Source organism: Geotrypetes seraphini, chromosome 12, assembly GCF_902459505.1.
Source record: "Geotrypetes seraphini chromosome 12, aGeoSer1.1, whole genome shotgun sequence".
NCBI classification, from domain to species: domain Eukaryota; kingdom Metazoa; phylum Chordata; class Amphibia; order Gymnophiona; family Dermophiidae; genus Geotrypetes; species Geotrypetes seraphini.
This window is the reverse complement of record NC_047095.1, coordinates 56,781,149-56,804,588: the sequence shown is the minus strand read 5'-3', so window position 1 is coordinate 56,804,588 and position 23,440 is coordinate 56,781,149. Positions and strand designations below refer to the sequence as shown.

General features: G+C 42.4%; 1 protein-coding gene across 2 annotated transcripts in view; it reads right to left on the bottom strand.

The window, feature by feature from the left end:
* Positions 1-2,406: 2,406 nt before the first annotated feature.
* Positions 2,407-23,440, bottom strand: part of YIPF1 (Yip1 domain family member 1) — a 36,553-nt gene continuing 15,519 nt past the window's right edge. For both annotated transcript variants that reach the window (XM_033917144.1, XM_033917146.1), the window contains exons 3-10: positions 17,498-17,661; positions 15,829-15,909; positions 13,998-14,085; positions 13,730-13,846; positions 10,414-10,580; positions 6,868-7,050; positions 5,255-5,343; positions 2,407-3,343 (exon numbers count right to left, since the gene is read on the bottom strand). In XM_033917144.1, the coding sequence (XP_033773035.1) occupies positions 5,263-5,343; positions 6,868-7,050; positions 10,414-10,580; positions 13,730-13,846; positions 13,998-14,085; positions 15,829-15,909; positions 17,498-17,661 (881 nt within the window). In that variant the 3' untranslated portion in view covers positions 2,407-3,343; positions 5,255-5,262. The remainder of the gene's footprint in view (positions 3,344-5,254; positions 5,344-6,867; positions 7,051-10,413; positions 10,581-13,729; positions 13,847-13,997; positions 14,086-15,828; positions 15,910-17,497; positions 17,662-23,440) is intronic.

Sequence of the window (23,440 nt, the reverse complement as noted above, 5' to 3'; positions counted from 1 at the left end):
AGCAGATATCTAGTCACACTACAATAAAAAAAAATGTACTTGCACAGGCTAACTGATATCAGGGATTAGTTAAAGGAACAAATGAGGGTACATATCTATGAATGTTGGGAGCAGCGTGGGCCATTCAGCGTAGCTCCCTGCGCTACAACTGCTAGTGCAGTTTAATAGAAGAGGCCCTTAGTAAATAGGTTTCTTTGTTATGAATGCCTTTTCCATGTAGGTAGCTGTCAAATCCTGCATTATATGCCACAGTCTGCACCTTTGTTTCTGATGTGAGATTTTGTTTAAAGCTTACTTTTTATTGTTTTGATTATGTGCATATTCTGATTCTCAAATAGAAATCAGAAATACAATAAGAATATAAAAAAAAGCAGGAAGTACTTTGGATAGAAGTACTTTGCTTTATTCCAAGATAATTTTAACTACTGTACAGATTTTTTTGATCAAAGACAATATTACTGCAGTAAGTTTAAATAGCAGTAATTGTCTGAAAGGGCTAGGCAGAAAATTACTACTGCTTAATAGCAAAGAACAAAATCAAGAAAAAAAGGCAAGTAATTGTTTGGAGGGACAGAGGTCCTTTTGCTGCCATATGTTTTGGGTGCTCTTAGCTTTTTTCATCTACAGTCCCCTTTTATAGTACACAGAAATGAACAGCATTTTTTTGCCTTCTTTCCCTGCCCACCTACATTTTCTAAAAAATCAGTTTATAAACCTTTTGGGGCAGTCTCTCTCTTGACTACTAATCTTTCTTATGAACTAGTTACTAGACTGGGTTAACTTTGAACAGAACTACATAGCATACCAATTAAAAACGAACAGACCTCATAACAGTAGCACAAATATTGTAAATAGAATTATGTTAAACCATCATGTTCAGTTAATTGCAAAGAGAATCTTACCTATAGTTGAATTTTAGTTCAATCTTGCTTTGTTTCAAGAGCAGATGCACAAGCAGCAGGAGCCTTGTTGAACAGTAATATTCACACTACATAATGATTACAAAATAATCCTAATCCATTTTCTTGCTTTATTTCTCATAAGCAGAACAGAAAACTGTTACTGGCTCTCTCCTTGATATTTATACGGAGAAGTGCTGTGCACATAGCATTGCTGAATGATTATAGCTGCTATGACAAAGATGCTGAATGAGGTAACACCACAAAGTAATTTAAGTCCCAGGTTAAAGTTACAGTCATTAAGTAAGCTGCAGCCTCCCAAATAGCAAGCTAGTGCATCCTCTTCAGACTGGTTCACTGGAAAAATGCTCCTTAAAATGTGTAGAACACATTTTCAAGCATTTTGACTTTTATGTATGCCTTAAACCAGAGCTTTCTTCTAAACCGTATACAGTTACAATGAATCTCTGGTATAACAATCTTTCCAGCTAAATGAGTACCTGAGGCAACAGAAAATAATTTGTTCAACATCACTGCATGTGCCTGTAGAAGAGGCTAAATTGGAATCCTGGTCTCTTATATTCTAGTAGTGTCTTGTAACCACTGGGCCATCCTTCCCAGTAATAATTATTTCATTCAAATGAATGTAGAAATGTGTGTTCAATACAATTGCCAGCTGTACATCTTGTTACACTGTACTTCCTTGCTCAAATTATAGCAATTAGCTGCTCATACCTGTTATATGAAGTGGTCTGGGAGAGGAAACATCAGGGTCTTGGAATTGTGCAGTCCTTGAATTGCAAGCAACATGAGTTGGAAAGATATGTTTTTGTATGGCCTAATAAGCAATTTTCTTCCCTCTATAACTAAGGGCTGCTTTTACAAAGGTGCGCTAGCGTTTTTAGCATACGCACCGGATTAGTACACGCTACCCAAAAAACTACCGCCTGCTCAAGGGGAGGCGGTAGTGGCTAGCGTACGTGGCATTTTAGCACGCGCTAAAACCTCTAGTGCACCTTTGTAAAAGGAGTCCCAAGTGATGATGGAGCATGATAAACTCCAAAAAGGAAAGTGATGTACGAGTCTCTAGCCCAATAATGGTAAGCAGTAGAAATGGTCTGGAGATTCAAAATAAAGTAGTTTCTTGTAGGGTGAATGGTATTGATAAAGGATAATTTTGGTACCAATTTCTTTTTGTAAACCTGTTGTACTTAAAAGATTATTCACATTTTTTGCACCTGCCTATTGCTAATAAACAATTTAAAAACATATAGTGCCATGAGATTTCTTGTGCAGCTATCCACTGTCCTTTCTCCACTCCTCATCACAGTGCTAATATTATGGCTGAGAAGCATGAATAATTCCCCTGGTGATCCTGCTCACCTGCATTCCCAAGAAAGACAGAAGGTGCTAGTGTTAATATGGAGCTCCCTTCCTCCTACATATTGATGTCAAAACTGGACTCAGGAATCAATTGCAGGATGCAAAAATAATAGTGCTACAACTATTTTGACTTATACCTTTTATTGTTATCCTTTATATAGAAGCTATATGATTAAAAAGAAAAAAGATGTTCCCTTAAAAATTAACACAGTAGACAAAGGGCAAATGAAATATTTAACAAGTTTTAAAACTAAACACAGCCTGGTAGCTCAATGACAATGCCGTATACTGCTGTGTAGAAGTCTGGTATTTAATTTCCTATTCAACAAAGGCCTGAGGATGCTATGGAAGCAATGTTCACTAGCCCTGGGAGGAAGGCATAGCAGCCATTACTCAACACACACACATATTGGCTGGAATAAGGGTACATCCACACTGGGTGTTGTAGCTCTCAGTTAGACCAACATGATAACTGGGCTAGTAGAAATTATAAAAATAAAAAGGAACATTCCACTTAGTTGTAAATTAAAGCTCATGGCACCTTAATCCAGTAGAGATGGATGCCTAAAGCACCCTAAAAATTAATAGACCCCCCCCCAAAAGACAAGAAACTAACCAACACACATACAAAAAAATTGAATGATCAACCACTCAAATTTCTATGGATGACAGTAGTAGGTTCTATGAAATACTTGCTTTCCTTTCAGATGTTTTAAAGAGTTTACATTTTGATAAAGTTATCCAGTATCCTTTTCTAGGATATTATAAATATTTTAAATCATTTAACACACTAATCCTTGCTAACATAGAGCTGAATTTTGTATGTTTTTATTTAAAAGTAAATAAAACACCAAATAAAAGATAGCATCCGAAACTTCTGAAATGAAGAACTAAAGTTAAGAGGAGTAATGCCGTGATCAGCCATTTTGTGCCTAATTAATTGTCCTCCAGGTCAGCGTTTCCACTCACTAGTGAACAGAACTGCTCGACAGCTCCTCTTTATCAAATACGTTCAAGGGTCTTGATCTTAATTTCCTCCAGCGCAACTATACCTGGTGTACCTAGAAAACAATCGTAATAAAGAACATTTGTTTTGGAAACAGGGTGAAAATTTATAAAAATAAAGATTTTATCATTTACATTCATCATTCTGATACAATTTTTTAGAGTGGAGGAAAAGCCTAATGGTTAGTGCAGCGGACTGAGATCTTGGGGAACTGGGTTCAATTCCTGCTGCAGCTTCTTGTGACCCTGGGCAAGTCACTTAAAACTCCATTGCCCCCAGGTATAACCCCCCCCCCAAGAAAAACAAAAACAACAACAACAATTTTAGATTGTGAGCCTACTAAGGACAGAGATAAGTAGTAGTAATAGAAGCATTTATTTAGCATTTGTTTCAGATTTCAGTAATCTACACCAGGCAGGACCCAAGCAGACTTCAGCCACTATAAATCAGGGGTTCTCAACCCAGTCCAAGGGACAGCCAGTCAAGTTTTCAGTGAATATCCTAAAGATAAATTTGTATACAATGGAGGTAGTGCATGCAAATTTATCTTATGTATATTCTTTGTGGGTATCCTGAAAACTATGATTGGTTAAGTGGCTCAAGGACTGGGTTGAGAATCTCCAATAGGAGTGAAGGAGTGAAAAGTGTTTTAGTTTTTCTTAGATGAAAATTATCCCCCTGCTAATCAAATAAATTTAGGTGCCTAGTTTTACTATCTACACTAGTTAAAGAAAAGCCATTCAGCACAAATAGTAGGTCTAAGAAATCCTGCTAACTATAACTATCTATTTACAGTGACATCAACTTAACCAGTTTATGTTATGAATATACAAGTTCAAGTTAACCAGATTCAGCAGCACCACACCATACCATATCATAGTTTCTTATAACCCACAATTATCAGCAAGGAATCATTGCAGCTTACATAAGATTAATAAGGATTCATAACAGTAACAGCAAGGATCAGTTAACAGAGTTCATGTCTTGGATTACAGCTAGAATAGATGCGTCTTTAGTGATTTCCTGAACTGAAGGTAGAATGGGATCTGTCACAAGCAGGCTGGAAGGTAATTCCAAATCTTGTGCCCTGGGTCAAACCTCTTTATTCTTCTCCATGCAGCATCTCTCCCTTCCTCCCCTCCATTATAATGAGAAATATATTTCTCTCTCCCTATGCACCATTTCTCCCTGCTCTCTACCCTATGTCTAACATTTTTTCCTCTCTCTTCTCCATGCATGTCTCCCTCCCCTCTACCATATGCAGGATTTCTCCCTCTCACTCCTTTCTACCTCTTTGTTGTACTCCCTTCCTCTTCTCCACCCCATGTTCAACAATTCTTCCTCTATCCTCTCCCCCCTGTGCTAAAGCATTCTATCCCTCCCTCCTAACCCCATGTAGCACTTTTCCATCTCTCCCTCCCATCCCCCTGTGCAGCACCTCCAGACCTGACCAATCCCCACCGTGAGATTTGTTGTGGCCTGCTCTGCTAGGGTTTCTCTCTGCTGCATCATAAGTGATGCGGCAGAGGGAAGGCCCCGGCGGGCTGTAAGAAGCCTGTTCAGAGCATTCTCTTTGTTAGTAGTCTTAACTCACTGCTCTGCTGGCTTCAGGCCTTCCTCCTTCTGCGAAGGCAGGACCCGACAGAGAGGAAGGCTCAATGCCAGCAGAGCAGTGAAGTTCCCAGACCATGACTCCAACCCTGGGCGCACCCCCTTATGGTCCGCACCCAGGGCAGACCACCCCCCTCCCCATGCAGTACGCCACTGATACATAATATTTGCATGTGCAGCAAGGCACAACACAAATGCATGCATACATACAAACCAAATACAACTACTAGATTAAACAACAACCAACCAATGCAGTTTAATAACAGGAAAGTCTGATGTATTCTTTAAGTTAGCAAGATTATTGTAGGAGAGATTCCATTTTGAAAAAAACAGAATGGAAAATAGAAGTAATTACCTAAGTAGTTAATGTGTCTTTGTCACCATCTTTGTGTCATTAAGTGTAATAATTTTGTGATTGCTCTCCAATGGATCATAAAAATATACCTATATAAAATGAACAATAAAGAAATTATTTCATATATCTATCTATCTAAATAATGTTCAGTATGATGTACATTGAAAACTCAACAATTCAGCACTTGTACTGTGCAGCATATTTTACAGAAATAAAGAAAATAATTGTATGGGGTAAAGATAAGACCTGACAGTGGTTACCGCATTACTTCCTAAGGGTAAGCTACATCTGTCAGGAAATGGACTAAGACTATATAAATAGCTAGATGGCTTGCTTATTGTGAAGATAATGGATCTCATGCTAGAGGCCGATCAAAACTGGCAGTTTTTTGTTCTAGCTGAAAACAAATCTGTGGCCAAAATTCATGGCTTGGTTTTGACTGGAACCATAACTGAAACTGGCCCCACCTCCACTAATGTCTTTGCAAGCCAGCCACTCCCCCTACAGGCCACCTACCATGCTGCCCTCCTCCCTAAGGTCCTCCCTGGGCTTGCCTTGTAAAGGCCCTGGTGGGCTAATGATGTCTTCAGGGCAGGCAATAAAAGAAGTCCAACAGGGTCTGCAGTGCAAAAACGGCAAGCGAGAAGCAAAAAGAAAACTGCAGACTGGTATGTACAAGTTGCAGGCTATGTTTATTATACCAAATATTTAATGCAGTTAAATATTACCACCTTATTACAAACCAAGAGACCCGACACGGTCCGTGTTTTGGAGAACACACCTTCTTCAGGGGTCCATGGTTGACAAGGTTTGTAAAAAACCACAATAAAATGGTATAAAGCAATTGCCTGTTTAAAAGAAGGTCACCGGCCAGCATTGCAGCGCTAAATAAAGCTAAAACGAAAAAACCTTCTTTTAGGTAGAATGGATTTGTGAGAGTGTATGCTTCTTTGAGATTCTAGAGAGCAAAGCCAATCTCCTCTTTCCAGTAGAGGTAGAAGGGTTCCTAAAGAGACTGTACAAAAAACCTTTCCTTCAGAAAAAAAATTGTTTAGGTCTCTGAGGTCTAAAATTGGTTGAAGGGCTCCAGTCTTTTTTGGTATCAGGAAATACTTGGAGTAGAACCCCCAACCTCTCTTCTGCAGAGAATAGGTTCTATTGCGTTTAGCTGGAGAAGAGCAGAGAGTTCCTGGAGGGAGCTGAAAAGAGATTCTTTTGGTGGATGGTTTGGAAGCTTTTTGATGCCATGAGCCTTTATTAATAACTATCTGAGTTAGTTCCCCTATTTTGTATTCCTTTCATCTCAACCCAGATGTTCCAGAGACAGTCCTCAGTCACTTACTACACAAATTTAGAAAAGTGGACCCTAAATCTGGCCTCAGGATGTCACTGCCAAGTTATTTGGGGGCTTTCTTCCCTTGTCCCCTTACTCCCTCCAGAATTGTGAAAGTTTTAGCCTGCCCAGCTAGCTCCAGGAAATGAATTTAGGGCCTCCTCATGGAAATATGAAGCATTACTATTGGGCTGGCTGGATTTGGGATTTTTAAGATGCAAAATAATACAAAAATTGAGGTGGTGTTGCCATTTTAATAAGAAACAAAAATGTTACTTACTCTGCAGCCAACAGCAAGCAGGATGTTAAGCAGAACAATAGTTGTTATAGTAGCAATTGCAATTTTCCGATCATCATCTCGTACTGCTGGCCAAAAGGTCAGGACTAATACTGACGCTGAAAGGCACATGGCAAATACAACTACAACCCACTGTACCACATCCAAAGGAATAATCCATAGTACCTGCACAAGAGAACATATACTTTCAGCTCACTCTATTGTGATGATCTTCTGACGCACCGTTATAAAACAGATAAAACCTTTATACAAAATAAGCTGAAACTACAGTTAAGATAGACAATTTTCAGCTCAAGTATATGATTCATTCTAAATGGTAAAACAGAAAAAAACAATTTCCTTCCTGAAGCATCTATGAAATTACTTCTGAGGTATAAACATTTTTATTAAACTGATCTTCTCATAAAGTCCCTCATGTATAGGGACTTGGGCAAGTCACTTTATTTCAGTCAGTGATAATATACTAACTGACTGGAGTATTATATTGCACTTCCCAAGTTGCGTTCCTCTGAACATTGGGATCTGTGGATCCCAACAAGAAATAAGTTGAGACTTCAAACATAAAGGGAGGGGATGTTCTCCTGCATTGGTCCAGAGGAATGGAACAGGCTTCCGCAATATATACAACATGGTGACATTTAAAAGATTGCTGAAATGCCATCTTTTTTGTAAAATGAAATATGGTTGAAGATAGAGAGTTGTGCGGGGACAGAAATCCCACCCATCCCCGTGAGAATCCCCTCCGTCCCCGCCCGTCCCTATAAACTTCAGAAATAGTTATTTCATTTAATTATGCTATTGAATTAAAGGCTCTGGTAGAAACCCATTTACAAATAAGCAAAGAGACTTTATTAATTTGGAAATATTAATTGGGAAGAATACATACTTTGTAAACGGGTTTCTACCAGAGCCTCTAATGTTTATAAGTTTTTATCAACACAACATCATGTGATGCACGGGAAGGGGTCTAAGGCCCTGACTGGCTCAGACACCTAACCTCCCAATCAAGCCTGTCAAGCCAATCAGGGCCTTAAACTCCTCCCTCTATATCCTGGGAGAGAAGGGGAGAAGCCTAAGGCCATGATTGAATGGGGATTACGAGAAACCTCCGCTCATATCATTTGCATGCAAACTTGTATGTGCATGAATTACTCTTTTGGAATCAGCCAAAAATCAAACCGCAGCAGACCCATGCAGTCTTACTGACCCTGTTTAGTGCATCCAGCCCTAAGAAGACTCGACAGAACAATACATATTTTCTTACCTAACTAGTTTTTAGCCCGTTACATTAACAGGTGCTAGAATAGATGTATAGACTTAGGCATTTCTTTCTTTCTTTATGTCTGTCTTTATTTCTGTCTCTCTCCCTGGCCCCCTGTCTGTCTTTCCTGCCTGCTGTCTGTCTGTATTTATTTCTTTCTGTCTCTCCCACCTGTCCAGCAGCACCCCTTTCCTGCCCCCCCTGTCCAACAGTAGCCCTTCTCCCTTCCTTTTACCTCCCCCCTGTGCAACAGCAGCATTTCTCTTCCCCCCTTCCCTGGTCTTCCTTCTCCCTCATTCCCTCTGTCTCCCCTGCAGCATTCACCCGCGTGGTCTCACACAGCCATCGGCAGCGTTTCTCATTCCCCGCCCCTCCCTTCCCAGGTCTCACACAGCCGTCGGCAGCATTTCTCATTCACCGCTCTCCCCCCTCCTGGGTCTCACACAGCTGTCGGCAGCGCAGCATTCACAACTCGCTGCTCCTGCTTGCTTCGGTCCTTTGTCGCTGCTGGGTCCCACCTACTTTCTGTTTCCGCGAAAGCATGATCCGGCAGTGAGGAAGGCCCGAAGCAAGCAGGAGCAGCGAGTTGAAGCCTCCCTCCCTGCCTTATCTTCCTTCAATATCACCCTAGCCAGGAAGTGACTTCAGCTATGCTCCGGGGGCTATAACACTGTGCTTGCTGGCTTCGCTTCTCTTCCCTCCCCCCATCTCCGGTTTCGGAGGAACAGGGTCGGGAAGCTGGCAAGCATAGCGTAGTCAGAAGTCAGCCGGCGACGGAGATCATGAAATCAGCTGAGGTAGGCACTGCGCATGCGTGGGCACGGCGCCTTGGATCGCGGACCCACCAACTTTAAAGTGCGCATGCACGCTAAGGGAATTATTATAGTGGATTATGTTCTACTAGTGTTTAAGCCCGTTAGATTAACGGGTGCTAGATGTCTCCTGCTTTTGAACTTGGGCAGGGGCAGAGGCAGAGCCGGGGCGGGAGGGAGTGACGGTGGGAGAGCAATTTCAAAGCCTCAGCAGCGGCGGCTCCTTGACCAATCCGCGCTTACAACGTCCCCACACTTGCGGTCTGGCTGGCTCCCCCACCAAAGCCCTTCGCAGCGGCAGCCCCTCCCGCATCCGTCCCCGCGTTCCAAGCCTCTCCGAAGGCCGGCTCCCACGAAAATGGTACCCCTCTGTCCAAAGCCGCCGCGGCAGCCTCCCTCAAGACACATTTCAAATCTGACATATTGTAATCACAAAACAGAAAATAAAATTATTTTTCTTACCTTTTGTTGTCTGGTCATTATTCATATTATGTAGGGGTCCCAGGCTATGGTTGGCTTTTGATAACTCGCTTGCCAGGGCCCCTTCTTTCTTCTTCCCTCCCTCCATCCCGGCAGCTGAAGACAGGCACCTCCCCCCAGTGGTCTGAGACAGGAGGGAGCAGTTAGGAGAGGCTCTAAGGGCAAAGAGGGGCTCAACAGCGCCCAACCACCTTTCCTTCCCTTCCTCCATCAAGTGCAGTGAATCCACCAATGTTAAAAGGAGCCGCGTCGAAATCGGAGGCCTGCCACAGCCGTAGCACGTTCCCTTCTGCCTTGGTCCCGCCCCTTCTCTGACCTATGGGACCGCGACAGAAGGAATGTGTTACGGTGGAGGCAGGGCTCCAATTTCAAAGCAGCTCCTTTTAACATAGGCGGAGCTGAACTGAAGGGAAGGAACGGTGGGGCCGGGTGAGTAAGGCCGCCTGCTAGGTAGGGGGACAACAATGGCGCTTATGCTCAAGCCCCCGCCGCAGCTCCTCTCTCGATCCTGGTGCGGTTCGAGAGAGGAGTCATGGCGGCGGCTTGAACATAAGCGCGATTGTTGTCCCCCTACCTAGCCGCGAGGCTGCAGCGAGGTTTCCATGGCAACCCGATCGCGGATTTCAGTGTAGGGCCGGGTCTGGCGGCGCCGTGTAGGGCGAAGGCGGGACCTCAGCACTGCACCGCCGGGCGGCTCGCGCCGCCGGCCCCCAGGAGCTCGAGGCCGGTTGCGGACATGCCTGGCGTGGCATGGTGCAGGAGGAGTGATCGGTGGCGCGAGGTAGAGAGCAGGTGATGACAGTGATTGGTGGCGCAAGGTGGAGAGTAGGTGATGACGTAAAACGCGCGCATGCGCACTCGTGTTTTCGGGACGGATCAGGGAACACGTTTTTTTTAGTGCGCATGCGCGGCCTAGCATTTTATTATATTAGATTACCAGTTCACTGTATAAACTGATTTTTATTACATACTCACCGCTGTTGGAATATAAATAAAAAGTGAATATCCATAGACACACACAATCTCCAAAAAGGAGTAGGAGACTATGTTCATAACTTTGCTGTTTCTCCACAGCAGGAATCCCCAAAGAGCCAGTGGAACCAGCCAAGCATATGCATAGATTGCTGTTGCTGCTATGGACACTGGAAACAGAAGAAGATTACATAGATAAAATGCAAGATTTTGTAAAGGATTTTAATGTGGGGTTTTTTTTTGTGGCAATCAAAATTGTGTCACCTTGTTAATTTATAAAATGAAATGGGCAGCACATACAAAATTAGTGTGCTATGGAAGGTAATCTGTGCAATTACATTAGAATTATTTCACATTTATAAACGTTAAGTCAATTTAAAAACCAGCACAAGTCAAACCATGCAGGTAGGAGAGCTGCAAAAACACCAAACTGTACTAATTATAATCATAATTATAATATAATAGTGTAATGTAACCTCAGTGTGAGGTAGTAAACTCTGAGGAACTCAGCTCAACAGAGCCGTAGCTCCATTGCTTAACCAAAGCCAGGTTTTTAATGGCAGAGACCTTGCTCTTACTTTAGCCACACACCATCATAGGCATACACTGTGTGCGTTAATTATTGCTTAACAACGCAAAATAATAAACTGTGTTAAACTCATTTAAAGATACAATTTGGTAAAACAGCACTCCTACCCGCAACCAAACCAGCAGAGGAACAGATTCAAAAAGGCATGGAAAAAGCTGAACTTAACTCTTCTGAAGTTTTGTATCCATGCACGACTTTAAATGCTCCACAGCGTTAGTGGAGATGAAAGTTCTTTTTCAGTTTTTTTAATATTTTATTTTAATGTCTCCAAACATTAAGGTTCAACCAGCTCAGTTTCAGGGAATCATGCCGCTTCCTCAGGAACCATGGTGGAATACAAAACGGCCACCTGCAATCAGTCAAATTACTGGCACTCCTGCTTAGCATGGCGCCGGCAGGTGGCAAGCAGCCTGTTCTCAGAGCTGCCTCTACTGGCCAGCTGTCACTACCACTGCTACTTTGGGATGCCCAGAAGAAAGGGGAGGGGAGGGGACATGGATGCTGAACCTGTGGGAGGGGGGAGGAAGGGAGAAGATATGTATGCTGGACTGCAAATGGGGGAAGAGAAAGGGGACATGGATGCTAGACCCATGGGGGCAGAGGATAGAGGGGAGGGGCTCAAACCCTTGCCATCTCTTTACCACACTAAACTCCTTATTCAAGGTCCCCCCCACCTCCAACTTTGAGTTCTCAACTGAACCACCTCCTTCAGTCTGCTATACCCTCCCCCACAAACTCATCTCTTGCCACCTTATCTTCCTTTTCTGAAATTACTGAGGCGGAAACTACACATTTTTTTTCCTACTACAAACTTATCACCTGCACCTTTGATCCCATCTCCACCCATCTACTTATCACTCTCTCTCCTATTGTCACCCCTATATATCTGCAATATCCTCAACCTATCATTTTCCACCACAACTGTGACACACTGTCAAGCATTCTGTTATACCACTACTCAAAAAACCCTTGCTGGACCCTACCTACCCCTTCCAACTATCGTCCTATCTCCTTCTTATCCAAGCTGTTTGAACATGTTCACCGTTGTCCTGACTTTTTTTTCATCTCAAGCTATCCTTGACCTGCTTCAATTGGGCTTTTGCCCTCTTCATTCTACAGAAACTGTCCCTTATGAAAGTCTCCAATGACCTGTTCCTGGCCAAATCCAAAGGCCTCTACTCCAGCCTCATTCTTCTTGATCTATCTGCAGCTTTTGACACAGTAGATCACCACCTACTTATCAATACACTGTCCTCGCTTGGATTTCAGGACTCTTATTGCATGGTTTTCTTCCTATCTTTCCCATTGCACCTTTAGCATATGCTGTGGTAGATTCTCCTCTACCACCATTCTGCTGTTGGTCAGTGTACCTCAGGGATCTGTCCTGGAACCACTTAATTTTTCCATCTACAATTCTTTCCTTGGTGCTCTAATCTCCTCCCATGGCTTTCAATATCATCTCAATGCCGACAACTCACAGATCTCGATCTCTCTCTACACCTAAAATCTTGACATTCAATCCCTGGTTTCAACCTGTTTGTCTGTCATTGCTATCTGGATGTCTCCAAAGCAAAACAAAGAAAAATCCAACGAATCTGCAGTAAAAAGCAAACACCGAAAACAAGAAGAGACTGCAGATGGAAATGTACAAGGCCAGGAATCTATTTAAAAACCATATAAATTTGTAATCCTTTAAAAATGGCTCTCATATACATGGAATATGGACCCTACACGGTCCGTGTTTCGGAGAAACACTCCTTCCTCAGGTGTCCAAGATGTCCAATGTATCACATGTAGAGAGTGATGCGGAAAACAACGTAGTAATATGGTCATCAAAATTTATGCAGAAAATTCTCCTTCTGAGCTGATGCACTGATTGAGTCCGGCTGCCACCATCTAAAATTAAACATGGCCAATTCTGAGCTCTTTATCTTTCCACCTAAACCTGTCTCTCCTCTTCCCCCATTCTCTATTTCTGTGAACACCACCATCATCCTATCTCAGCGGCTCACAACCTTGGAGTAATTTTTGACTCATCTCTCTCTTCACATATCTAACAGACTGCCAAAACCTGTCATTTCTTTCTCTACAACACTGATAAAAACATCTTTCTGAGCGCACTGCCAAGACCCTCATCACTTCTCACCTAGACCAGTGTTTTTCAACACGCGGTATGTGGACTGCTTGTTGGGGATACGCAGCCTGGCCGCCACCACTGGAGATCCCTCCCTGCCCGCTGCACGACCCCCCACCTCCAAAGCTAACCCTGTTACTTCATTGGAGTCGGACTGGCTCCCTCCTCCCCCAGCAGCACTCTGTGCAGGGACACAGACAGCAACTCACACGTTGCATAGCTGACCCGGAACCTTCTCATGAGTCTCTGGTTGCAGCAAGGAGGGATCCCCGGCTGTTGCAGCATGGCTTCGATGGACAGGTGGGCAGGGAATATTCTCCTTGGCGGCCATGCCACATACCCCCAAGGGTACATGTAGCGCGTGTTGAAAAACACTGCTGTACACAATTGTAAGAAAGATGCATGGCTAAGCTCTCTATTTTGGGATCTGAGCATTGATATATCTTTCTCCCAGCAGCACTATTAAGGCAATGTGTTTTCTGGAGAGCAGTTCCAGTAGGGAACTAAAAGGTCAGGCAAGTACATGTCACCTAAAGAGTTTCAAATTACTGCAGTAGTTTCACTGAAATAAGAATAAGAGGTGTATCTGTACTAACCTTTTCTGAATTCAGGCACATAGTGGTAATTTGGATCTCCCAGATGCTTTATGAAGTTTGAAAAGTTTCCACTTATAGCAACTGCGAAAACCAGTGTGGCACATATCCAAAAGGGTCCTAGACCAGGGACACATAGGAAAATAATAACTCTTGGCTCTCCTACTTTCTGAAGATGTTAAATTCAAGGCAAGATTTTATTTCATATGCTTATACATAAATTCACTAACTCATGAAAACCAGTATTAAATATCTCTTATTTTATACTCGCCATAAAGATCTGGATTACTCCGGATGTACAATCTGACAAAATTTTTTCCAGGTATTGGCAAAATAGACCCTTTTATTCTGTCTAGGACCTAAGAAAATAAAACCATTGCTAAAATGAGTGCAAATGCTTAATCAAAAATCTCCTGTGATAAAAGTTAAACTTTTTCAGAAGCCCAAACCTACTTGTTAAATTCCACAACAGTGCCATAGATGGCAACACTGAAACAATGGGTCTAAAGATGACTCATTGCAACCAACATAAGGCCTTGAATGAACACAAGGCCCCACATCTACTGCAACAATTCTTCTGTACACAGCTGTCTGCCATGCTGGTGCCATCCCACAGAGGTGAGAAGCACAGGAGTAATGCTAAACACTTTTGGGGGACCGAAGGGGCAGACATGGAAAAAGTAGATGGCCTTACGCCAACGAGAGAGAGAGAAAGAAAAAAATAAAACCAGACAGCAGCCAATGAAAGAGAGAGAAAGAAAAAAACCCCCAGACAGACAGAGGCCAACGAGACAAAGAAAACAAAACAAAAAAACAACAACCAGAGGCCAACAAGAGAGAGAAAGAAAAAAAAAAACCAGACAGACAGCAGCCAACGAAAGAGAGAGAAAGAAAAAAACCCCAGGCAGACAGCGGCCAATGAGAGAGAGAAAGAAAGAAAACCAAAACAGACAGACAGAGGCCAACGAGACAAAGAAAAAAAAACAACCAGAGGCCAACGAGAGAGAGAAAAAGAAAAAAAAAAAAAACCAAACAAAACCAGACAGACAGCCAGTGGCCAAGGAGACAGACAGAAAGAAAGAAAGAAGGACAAGACAAGACAGACAGCAGCCAAGGAGAGAGAGAGAGAAAGAAAGACAGACAGACAGGGGGCCAGAGAGACAGACAGAAAGACAGCCAGCGGCCAAAGAGAGAGAGAGACAAAGAAAACAAGACAGACAGACAGAAAGCGGCCAAGGAAAAGACAGATAGAAAGAAAGAAAAACAGACAGACATCTATTCTAGCACCCGTTAATGTAACAGGCTTCACGACTAGTATTTAATAACAATGTGACATTGTTATTAAATTTATTTAGGGGGTGAAAGGAGGCTGCTGCCTTTCACTGTCTCGGGGTAATGACCACACAACAACAACACATATGCTATAACAAGTACGTTTTTATAGATAGTAAATTAATAGCTATTAATTTACTATCTATAAAAACATGCTTTTAAATGGCATTTTCCACTAAGCTAGATGCCTAACTTAAGGTGCTGTTTATAGAATATGGGCCTAAGGGCCCAATTCTATATGCTGCCTAAAATATTGTCACCAACTAATACAGTGGCAAGCGTGATTCTATAAAAATTCTGCAAATTATACAGAATTGTCTTAGCACCACCTAAACATCACTATGCATCCCAAGTTTTAGGTGCACCCTATATCAGGGTTTCCTTGACCTAAATGCCTGGACATGCGTAAAAAAACACAAACAACTTGAAAATATGCCCAGAATCTGCCCCCTAACCATGACAACTTTTAGCTATGTGCCTTTGACAAGGCACATAACACCTTGTGCTGTGTGCCTAACTTACAATTAACTCCAATTGTCAAATAGGAGTTGATATACATATACAACTTTAGGTGTATAGAATATGGGGAAAATATTCTATACACCTAGAGCCACCAGTCTAAGTATTATTCAATCCACTTTCAATATGGATCAGAACATCACTTTTAAAAATACAGTATTTGCCTTAACAATAAACACTTCATGGATGAATCTAATGAAATGTTATAGCTTGTAAGACTACTCTAAATTATTGTTGATAAGGTTACAGACTTGAAAGGTGTCCACATCAAAGAATGTCTGATAGTATTCAAATGTCCAGAAGGGGGCACTCTTCTTTTGTCCACCTAGCAACTGAAAGGAAGAATGATGGATCATTAGACAACGGAATATCAGACAAATTGTCATGTGCTGCAAATCTCCCCAAATCCTTGCCAAACATCTTTCTCCTGAGCCAAATTACCCAGAGTTTTCCTGTCTCCCTTTCTATTAAGCACAATTCTCTATTTTTTTAAAGAAATGTAAAATCTATTTAGAATGTTACTGTAAAGTTATGAAGAAAAGGGTAACAATCCCGTCCTAATGTCACTTGAATTGCTATTTTCTCCAGCAAGTAGAAGCAGATGTGCATTGTAAAATACATTCTATGCAAGCTGTTTTATAATCCTAACCATCAGAGATATTCTAGAGGAGCTCTGAAAACACATCTGAGACTGAAACTGTTTGTTCTCGGCTCATGTATATCTGCTTGTATAATTCTTACATTAGTCCAAAAAAGGTACCATAGCTTGCAGAGAGTCCAGTTTTAGCTACTAGACCTTTGCCCACATAAAAAATAAAGGGGTGATTTTATAAACATAACATATAGACACCTATACTCTATAGAATTCTAGCATAACTGGGCATATACTCACATAGGTACAAACAATTATGCCAGCCATAGAGCTTACGTAAATGTGTACTTCAGACAATACACGTGTAATTTACAGTATTCTATAAGTTACATGTGTAAATATGTGTCCTGTCCAGACCCTATCCAAGTGTACACTGACCTGCAAATCACTTGCTACTGGAAACATGCACATAGTTACAGAATAGAACTTAAGGACAAATACACATGGATATGACATTATTCTAATCATTTTTAGTATGCACAAATGGCTTGTCTATATTAGGGGTAATTCTGTAAAGTAGGCGCTAAAGGCCAGATTCTATAATGGCGCCTATATTGTAGGATCCTCTTGGAGCGGTTATCAATCAACCGATATGTGTCATTTATAGAATCACGCCTAGCATCGCCTAAGCAGACTTAGGCATCCTAAAGTAAGGCAGCGCCCATTAGGCCAGCTTTTCACTCACCTAATTTAGAGGTGAGTATCTTGGACACCTAATGATGCCTAAGTTAACCACACCTGTTTAACACAGTTTGGTGTCAAATTCTTAAAATGTTTAATTTTTTTTGGACTGAAAACTGGTGTGGTTAATTATCACACTGATTAAGTCCATTAAAAAAAATTAGGTGCCAATCCTGAAATTAAGTGTTGCTAGGCAGCCGCAATTAGCGGTGCGTAATATAGGCGTCGTTTCTAGAATATGGCTCTAAGGGCTCCTTTTACAAAGGTGCGCTAGCGTTTTTAGCGCACGCACCGGATTAGCGTGCGCTACCCAAAAAACTACCGCCTGCTCAAGCGCGCATTTTAGCACGCACTGTTCTGCGCATTAAGGCCCTAACGCACCTTTGTAAGAGGAGCCCTAAGCGTTTTAAACAGCATCACAGCTATCCCCCATGCTGGCTAAATATCCATGCATGCTACTCAACTTTCATGCACAGCGATCAAGTTAAACTAAAATTTAGGAAAACATTGGTAAAAAAAAAAAAAAAGGACTAAAAGCAAAGACTGGAAATGTAGTTGAGAAAATTCAAAGTGGAGAAATAACTAACCTCTGTTTTATCAGAGTCATCATTCCCCAATAATTCATCCTCCTCCTGCCTTCTAGAGGCTCCTGGGTGTCCCCGCTGATTCTTAGGCCTCTTGCTAGGATCATCAATGCTTATGGTGGTGGCCTCAGGGTTTGCTGCTAGAAGATTTTCTGCATTGTCAAATTCTACAAATAATGCAACCAAAAAGAATATTTTACCATCAGAACATTAACCCTTTTATGGTCTCAGTATTTTGGCTCCAGATGATTCATTTTTAAGTTCGACAGCATGTTGTTTTAAAGCAGGGGTGTCAAACTCAAATACACAGTGGGCCAAAATTAAAAACTTGGACAAAGTTGCAGGCCAACCTTGATATTTATTGAAAAAAATGTCTACCATTGAGGAGTTTTTCCTTCTCAGATATAACGATGAATAGGGCACAAGTGATGAACGTAGGCCACGCTCAATATGGTGAGAGGGAAAAAGAGGTAGGGAACCAAAAGGGAAATTGTACATACCAAAGTGTGTGGGAAACACACATTGAGACCTGGGCATCACTTGCTACTGGAAACATGCACATAGTTACAGAATAGAACTTAAGGACAAATATACATGGATATGCCATTATTCTAATCATGGCTAATATAGACAAATGGCTTGTTTATATTAAGGGTAATTCTGTAAAGTAGGCACTAAGGGAAAGATATTAAAAGCAAACTTTTAATAAAAAATAATAAGATAATTCATTGGTTTTTAAGATTGTAATTTGCTGATTGTACAGCTCTCTTTATTGTGAACCGCCTAGAAGTCGTAAGATTATGGAGGTATAGAAAAATAAAGTTATTATTATTATTATTATTAAATAATAATTGTACAACTCCCAAAAGGAAACTGTAGACAATATGTTTAAAAAACAAACAATGATGTAAGGTACAACTAGCTGAGCCAAACTTAAAATGGAAAAACTACAAAGGGATTAAAACCAAAACCAAAAAAGGATGAAATAAAATACCACTTGAATTAGCAACATATGTTTGAAAAAGCATAAAAATATATCATTACATGAAGCAGAGAAAACGAATAGGAATACGGATAAACACTAGCACCGGAAAAGAACGAGTACCAGAAAACACCAAAATTAGAACGTGATCAAAAGAATATATACAACAAGGGATTTTAAAAAAAGAAAAAATGATGAAAAAAAGCAACACCAAAAAAGCAATTGCAACAGAGTCCAGTGCTACCGCGATGCAGTGCGAGACTGTGAAATGAGCTGGAGAACACCGCGGGAACTTGTAAAAACGTCAAACGTGATGATGTGCCTAATGGGGATGTGAGCAACTGTCTACCAGCAGGCCAGCTCTAGTAGACATTTGGGCCCTGATTCTCCAAAGTGCATCCCGATTTTAGGCGTCCTACGGCTGTCTAATCAGCCAATCGGGATGCACGTTTTTTTTAAAAAAATGCTCCCCAGGCAGGCCTGAAGGCGCCTCCAGGAGCCTAGGCAGACCCGCAAGATGCCTAAGCTCGTCTAAGGGCCTTAGGCTGAACCTAGGCGGCCCTACGCGTCTCCCTAGTAGAGAAGCTTAAAATGTAGGCCAGCAAAATGCTGGCCTACATTGTAAGTAGACGCGGCCGCTATACTTATCGCGGCAAGGTATCTCTCTGCCGCTATAAATATAGCGGGCCGCGGCCCCCTGACCAGGAGGGTGCCCAAACCCTCTGCCCGAAGACACCCCCCCGACACTACCGACCACCCCCCCCCCGACATTACCGATCCCCCCCCCCCCCGACAATATCGATAGCTGGCAGGAGGGTGCCCAATCCCTCCTGCCCAAAGACGCACCCCTCCCCACTACCGACCCCCCCCCCCCGCCACTATCGACCGCCCCCTCCCGACATTACCGATCTCCCCCCCCCAACAATATCGATAGCTGGCAGGTGGGTGCCCAATCCCTCCTGCCCGAAGACGCACCCCCCCCCGGCGCTAACCCCCACTCCACCAAACCTGTTCTTAGATGGGTCTTGCATGTCTTGAGCCGGCAGGCACGCCTCGTCGAAATGAAGCGGGCCCGCCCCTTCCCGGCCCATCCCGCCGAAGCCTAAGGCCTGATTGGCCCAGGCTCTAGAAGCCTGGACCAATCAGGCCTTAGGCATAGCGGGTCCGCCCATCCCCACTAAGTCTAAGGTCTGATTGGCCAATCTAATCTAACCCGTTTCTCTAACCCGCGTCTGTAACATGGACGCCGGTTACAGAATCGGAGTTTTGTTTAGGCCGATTCTGAATAGGACGCCTCTCCCGGGCATCCTATTCAGAATCAGGGCCTAGGTGTCTTGCGGGCCTCGCCTTCAATATAGGCGGCTTGCCTGGGGAGCATTTTTTTTAAAAAAAAACGTGCATCCCGATTGGCTGATTAGACAGCTGTAGGACGCCTACAGCTGCCTAAAATCGGGACGCACTTTTAGAGAATCAGGCCCTTGGTATTTTCTTCCGGGCCAGATTTTGACCCCCCTGTCTTAAAGAAAGTACTTTCCGAGTACCTCAGTATAAAAGCTATAGAAACTGTATGGCAACAATCTCTTTAGAAACATAAGAAGTGCCACAGTGGGCATAATTCATCAAGCCCAGTATCCTGTAAGCCAATCCAGGTCACAAGTGAAATACCAGGAAGGATCCCCAAAAGCAGATCAATTCTATGCTGCTCCCCTTAGGGATGAACTGGGGATTTGGTTTCTAGACTAATTCCAGGAAAGTGTCCAAAGAGATTTTTAAATCCAGCTATGCAAACAGCTTTTACCACATCCTCCAGCAACTAATTCCAGATCTTAATTAGGTGCTGATTAAAAAAAAACAATTTTATCCGATTTGTTTTAAATGTAAATGTGTTCCCTAGTCCATGTATTTAAAAAAAAAAAAAAAAAAAAAAAGAGTCAACAATTGATTCATATTTAACTCCTCTCACATCTCCCCTCCAAACTGAAGAGTTCGAATGTCTTCAGCCTTTCCTCATGCGAGGGTCTTCTATCCCCTTCATCATTTTGTTCATCCATTTCTATAGCTTTTCTAATCCTTCCTACAGAAGCTGGAAAGAATTACACAAAAGGGGATAAGAACGTCTTATCTATTCATTTATCTGTCCATCTGTCTAGGGGCAAAAATAAATCTCCACAAATTTAACAGAATGGGAAAAAACTTAGCATGAAAGAAAAAATTACTTAAAAAAAAAAAAACAAACAACAAAAATAAACCCCAATTTCAAAAATGGGCCAAATTGGACTAGGTTTTTCTAGAGATATGCCACCCCAAAAAAGTGACCCAATATATTTCTATAGGAGAAGGAGTTCTAGCTTCTACAGCGGAGAATTAATGGAATGGGATGAAATGAGACAGACTAGGGTTCCAAAAAAATGCACCCCACAAATATGGGAAAAGGAATTTCAGTGTCTGCAGCCTAGAAATTTAAGAGTGAAATAATAACTACTAATTAGTTTCAAAGGTGCAATTCTCTACTCTTCCAGTCCCCCAAACTGTCCCACTCCTGAAAAACCTTAATCCCTCCTCACCATTGCCTCAGCCTCCAAACTGCCTCAATAGCCATAAGACCCCCCCATACACATCTGCCCCATCTCTAAATACTGCCCCACCCCATAAAAGTACCTCCTGTAACAGCTACACAAACCTGCATACTGCCCCCACCCCATAAAAGTACCTCCTGTAACAGCTACACAAACCTGCATACTGCCCCCACACCTGAAATATACCGTATCCCCTGTAACTGCCACACTACACTTAACCCTACTTCCTGCAAACTACCCCAACTCTAATCACCCACTAAACTGCCCTACCTTCAAAAGAAAATACCCCCACATCTACCCCATCCTCCCAAAATAACTTCCTATAGAACTTCCCTACACACAGAGACATCTATAGCTGGTAATACCTCACCCCAAAAGCCTGTCCTCCAAACTACACCTACAAGGTCTCCCCCTCATACTCGAGGCCTAACTGTCCCCTAATCTTGGCTACCTCCCCCACATACAAAAGCCTAGAACAAGCTAGCACTTTCTCCATGCTTTGTGATATTCTTATCACAAGCACATTTTCAAATACAAACTACAATCTATTCTCATTATTCATGTGTTCTCAATGCACGATTTTGCATATCCACGGTTGCATCAATTGAGGCTAATATTCTGCATTCGCGCTGCTGTGTTCATGTATTCATGGACTGGATGTTAGATTTCAAAACATTTTTATTAATGGCAAACCTTTACAATACTACAATTGCAGAGAGACAAAAAGAAAACATCTCCAATTGCAAAAACATCCTGGTTTCCACAACAGGTCAATTGTTATCTAGTCATCAAACATTTTTAAACAATTTCCATCATCCCCTCAGCTAAGTCAAAGCATAATCATCGGTGCTTAAGAAGATACTGGTCACCTTTAAACTATCCATATTGCAAGCAGACAGCTTCATGTAAACAAAAGGTAACCCTCCCTCCCTCCCCCTCCACCCTAGGGTCCGTGAACAATTATACAGCCACGAGGTCCACCCACACCTATACCATCTAAACTAATAATAGTCCCCCCTATCAACCATCTCAAAAAAATGGTATATTCACCAACTAAACCCACCCCGCTCCAATCAGCTTCTCCCCTACCTTAAACATAGAGGCTGTGGATATAGGGATCCCATATTTTCCTAAAGTGTATTGTACCTTTATAGGAGCCTTTTGCATTTCTTGCTTCCTAACACACCAATTGATGTATATCTGCACACCAGCGCCAATAAGAAGGTTCCGTAGAAGTCCAGCTTTTTAAAATTCCCTTATGGGCCAGCAAACTCGCGATTTACGACACAGTTGTCTCTGCCCCCTGCCATACGACCATAGGCCCCTAGGAGATCCAGCACTAACTGCTCCCTCGTTCCCCAAATATCTATCCCTAGACTATTCCTCATTGTCTGCAGGGGTATTAGAAGGAGATTTTGCAGTATATTACACCCCCAGAACATATGTCTCAACGTTCCTTCTGTCTGCCCACATTTAGGACACATTGCACTAGGATCCCTCCACTATAATAATATTACTGCTGTTGTGAAAAGTATGCTTAGTACAACACCCTATAATAACACTCTCGAAGGGAAGCATCAGGTGTGAAAGCGGGGATACTTTTAATCTGTGCAAGCATGTCCCAAGGCCCAAAGGATAACAGCAAATCTCTCACCCATCCCACACAGTAATTTCCCATCTCTTTCCCAGGTAGTAGGAGGGCCAATTTTTTATATTGTAATCTTTATCCTTCCTGTCCATCCCAAAGAACTCCCACAAACGTGCTCCCATATGTGCACTTAATGGGATTGGGTCTAGAGAGGCCCAGAAATGTTTGAGCTGACAGTAGGCGTAAATGTTTCCCCATTGCACTCTCATTCTAACCTCAAATCAGCTAATTCAACCCAATCTCCAGCCTCTGTCAGTACATGTTCCAGTTTCCCTACTCCCAAGTCACAAACGCGGCATTCTCGTTCCCTGGTGCAAATAGAGAATGCCCTCTCAGTGGGATAATGTCTGTAACATAGGGATTCCCCCCCCCCACCCATGCTCTGGATTAGCCAGTTCCAGGCCGACACCAAAGACTTCATCAGAATACTACCTCAAAGCCTGGCCGGCAGCTGTGTCCTTGTCAAATGCAATAATGAGAAAAAATGGTCCAAATGCTCCAGGGCATAATATGCTTTCTGCATTAACATCGGGGTATAATGTGCCGTTTGTGCTAACTAATCCCCCAGGTGCCTCAGCAACCATGCATAATTGTAATGTAACAGATTTGGCCTTCCCACACCTCCCATCGCCCAATTACCCATTAGATAAGAAAACCATACTTTGGGTTTTTTTATATGCCCAACAAAAACTGTGCCAGCATTCTATTCAGCTTAGTGATATCTTTTTGGAGAAGTTTTA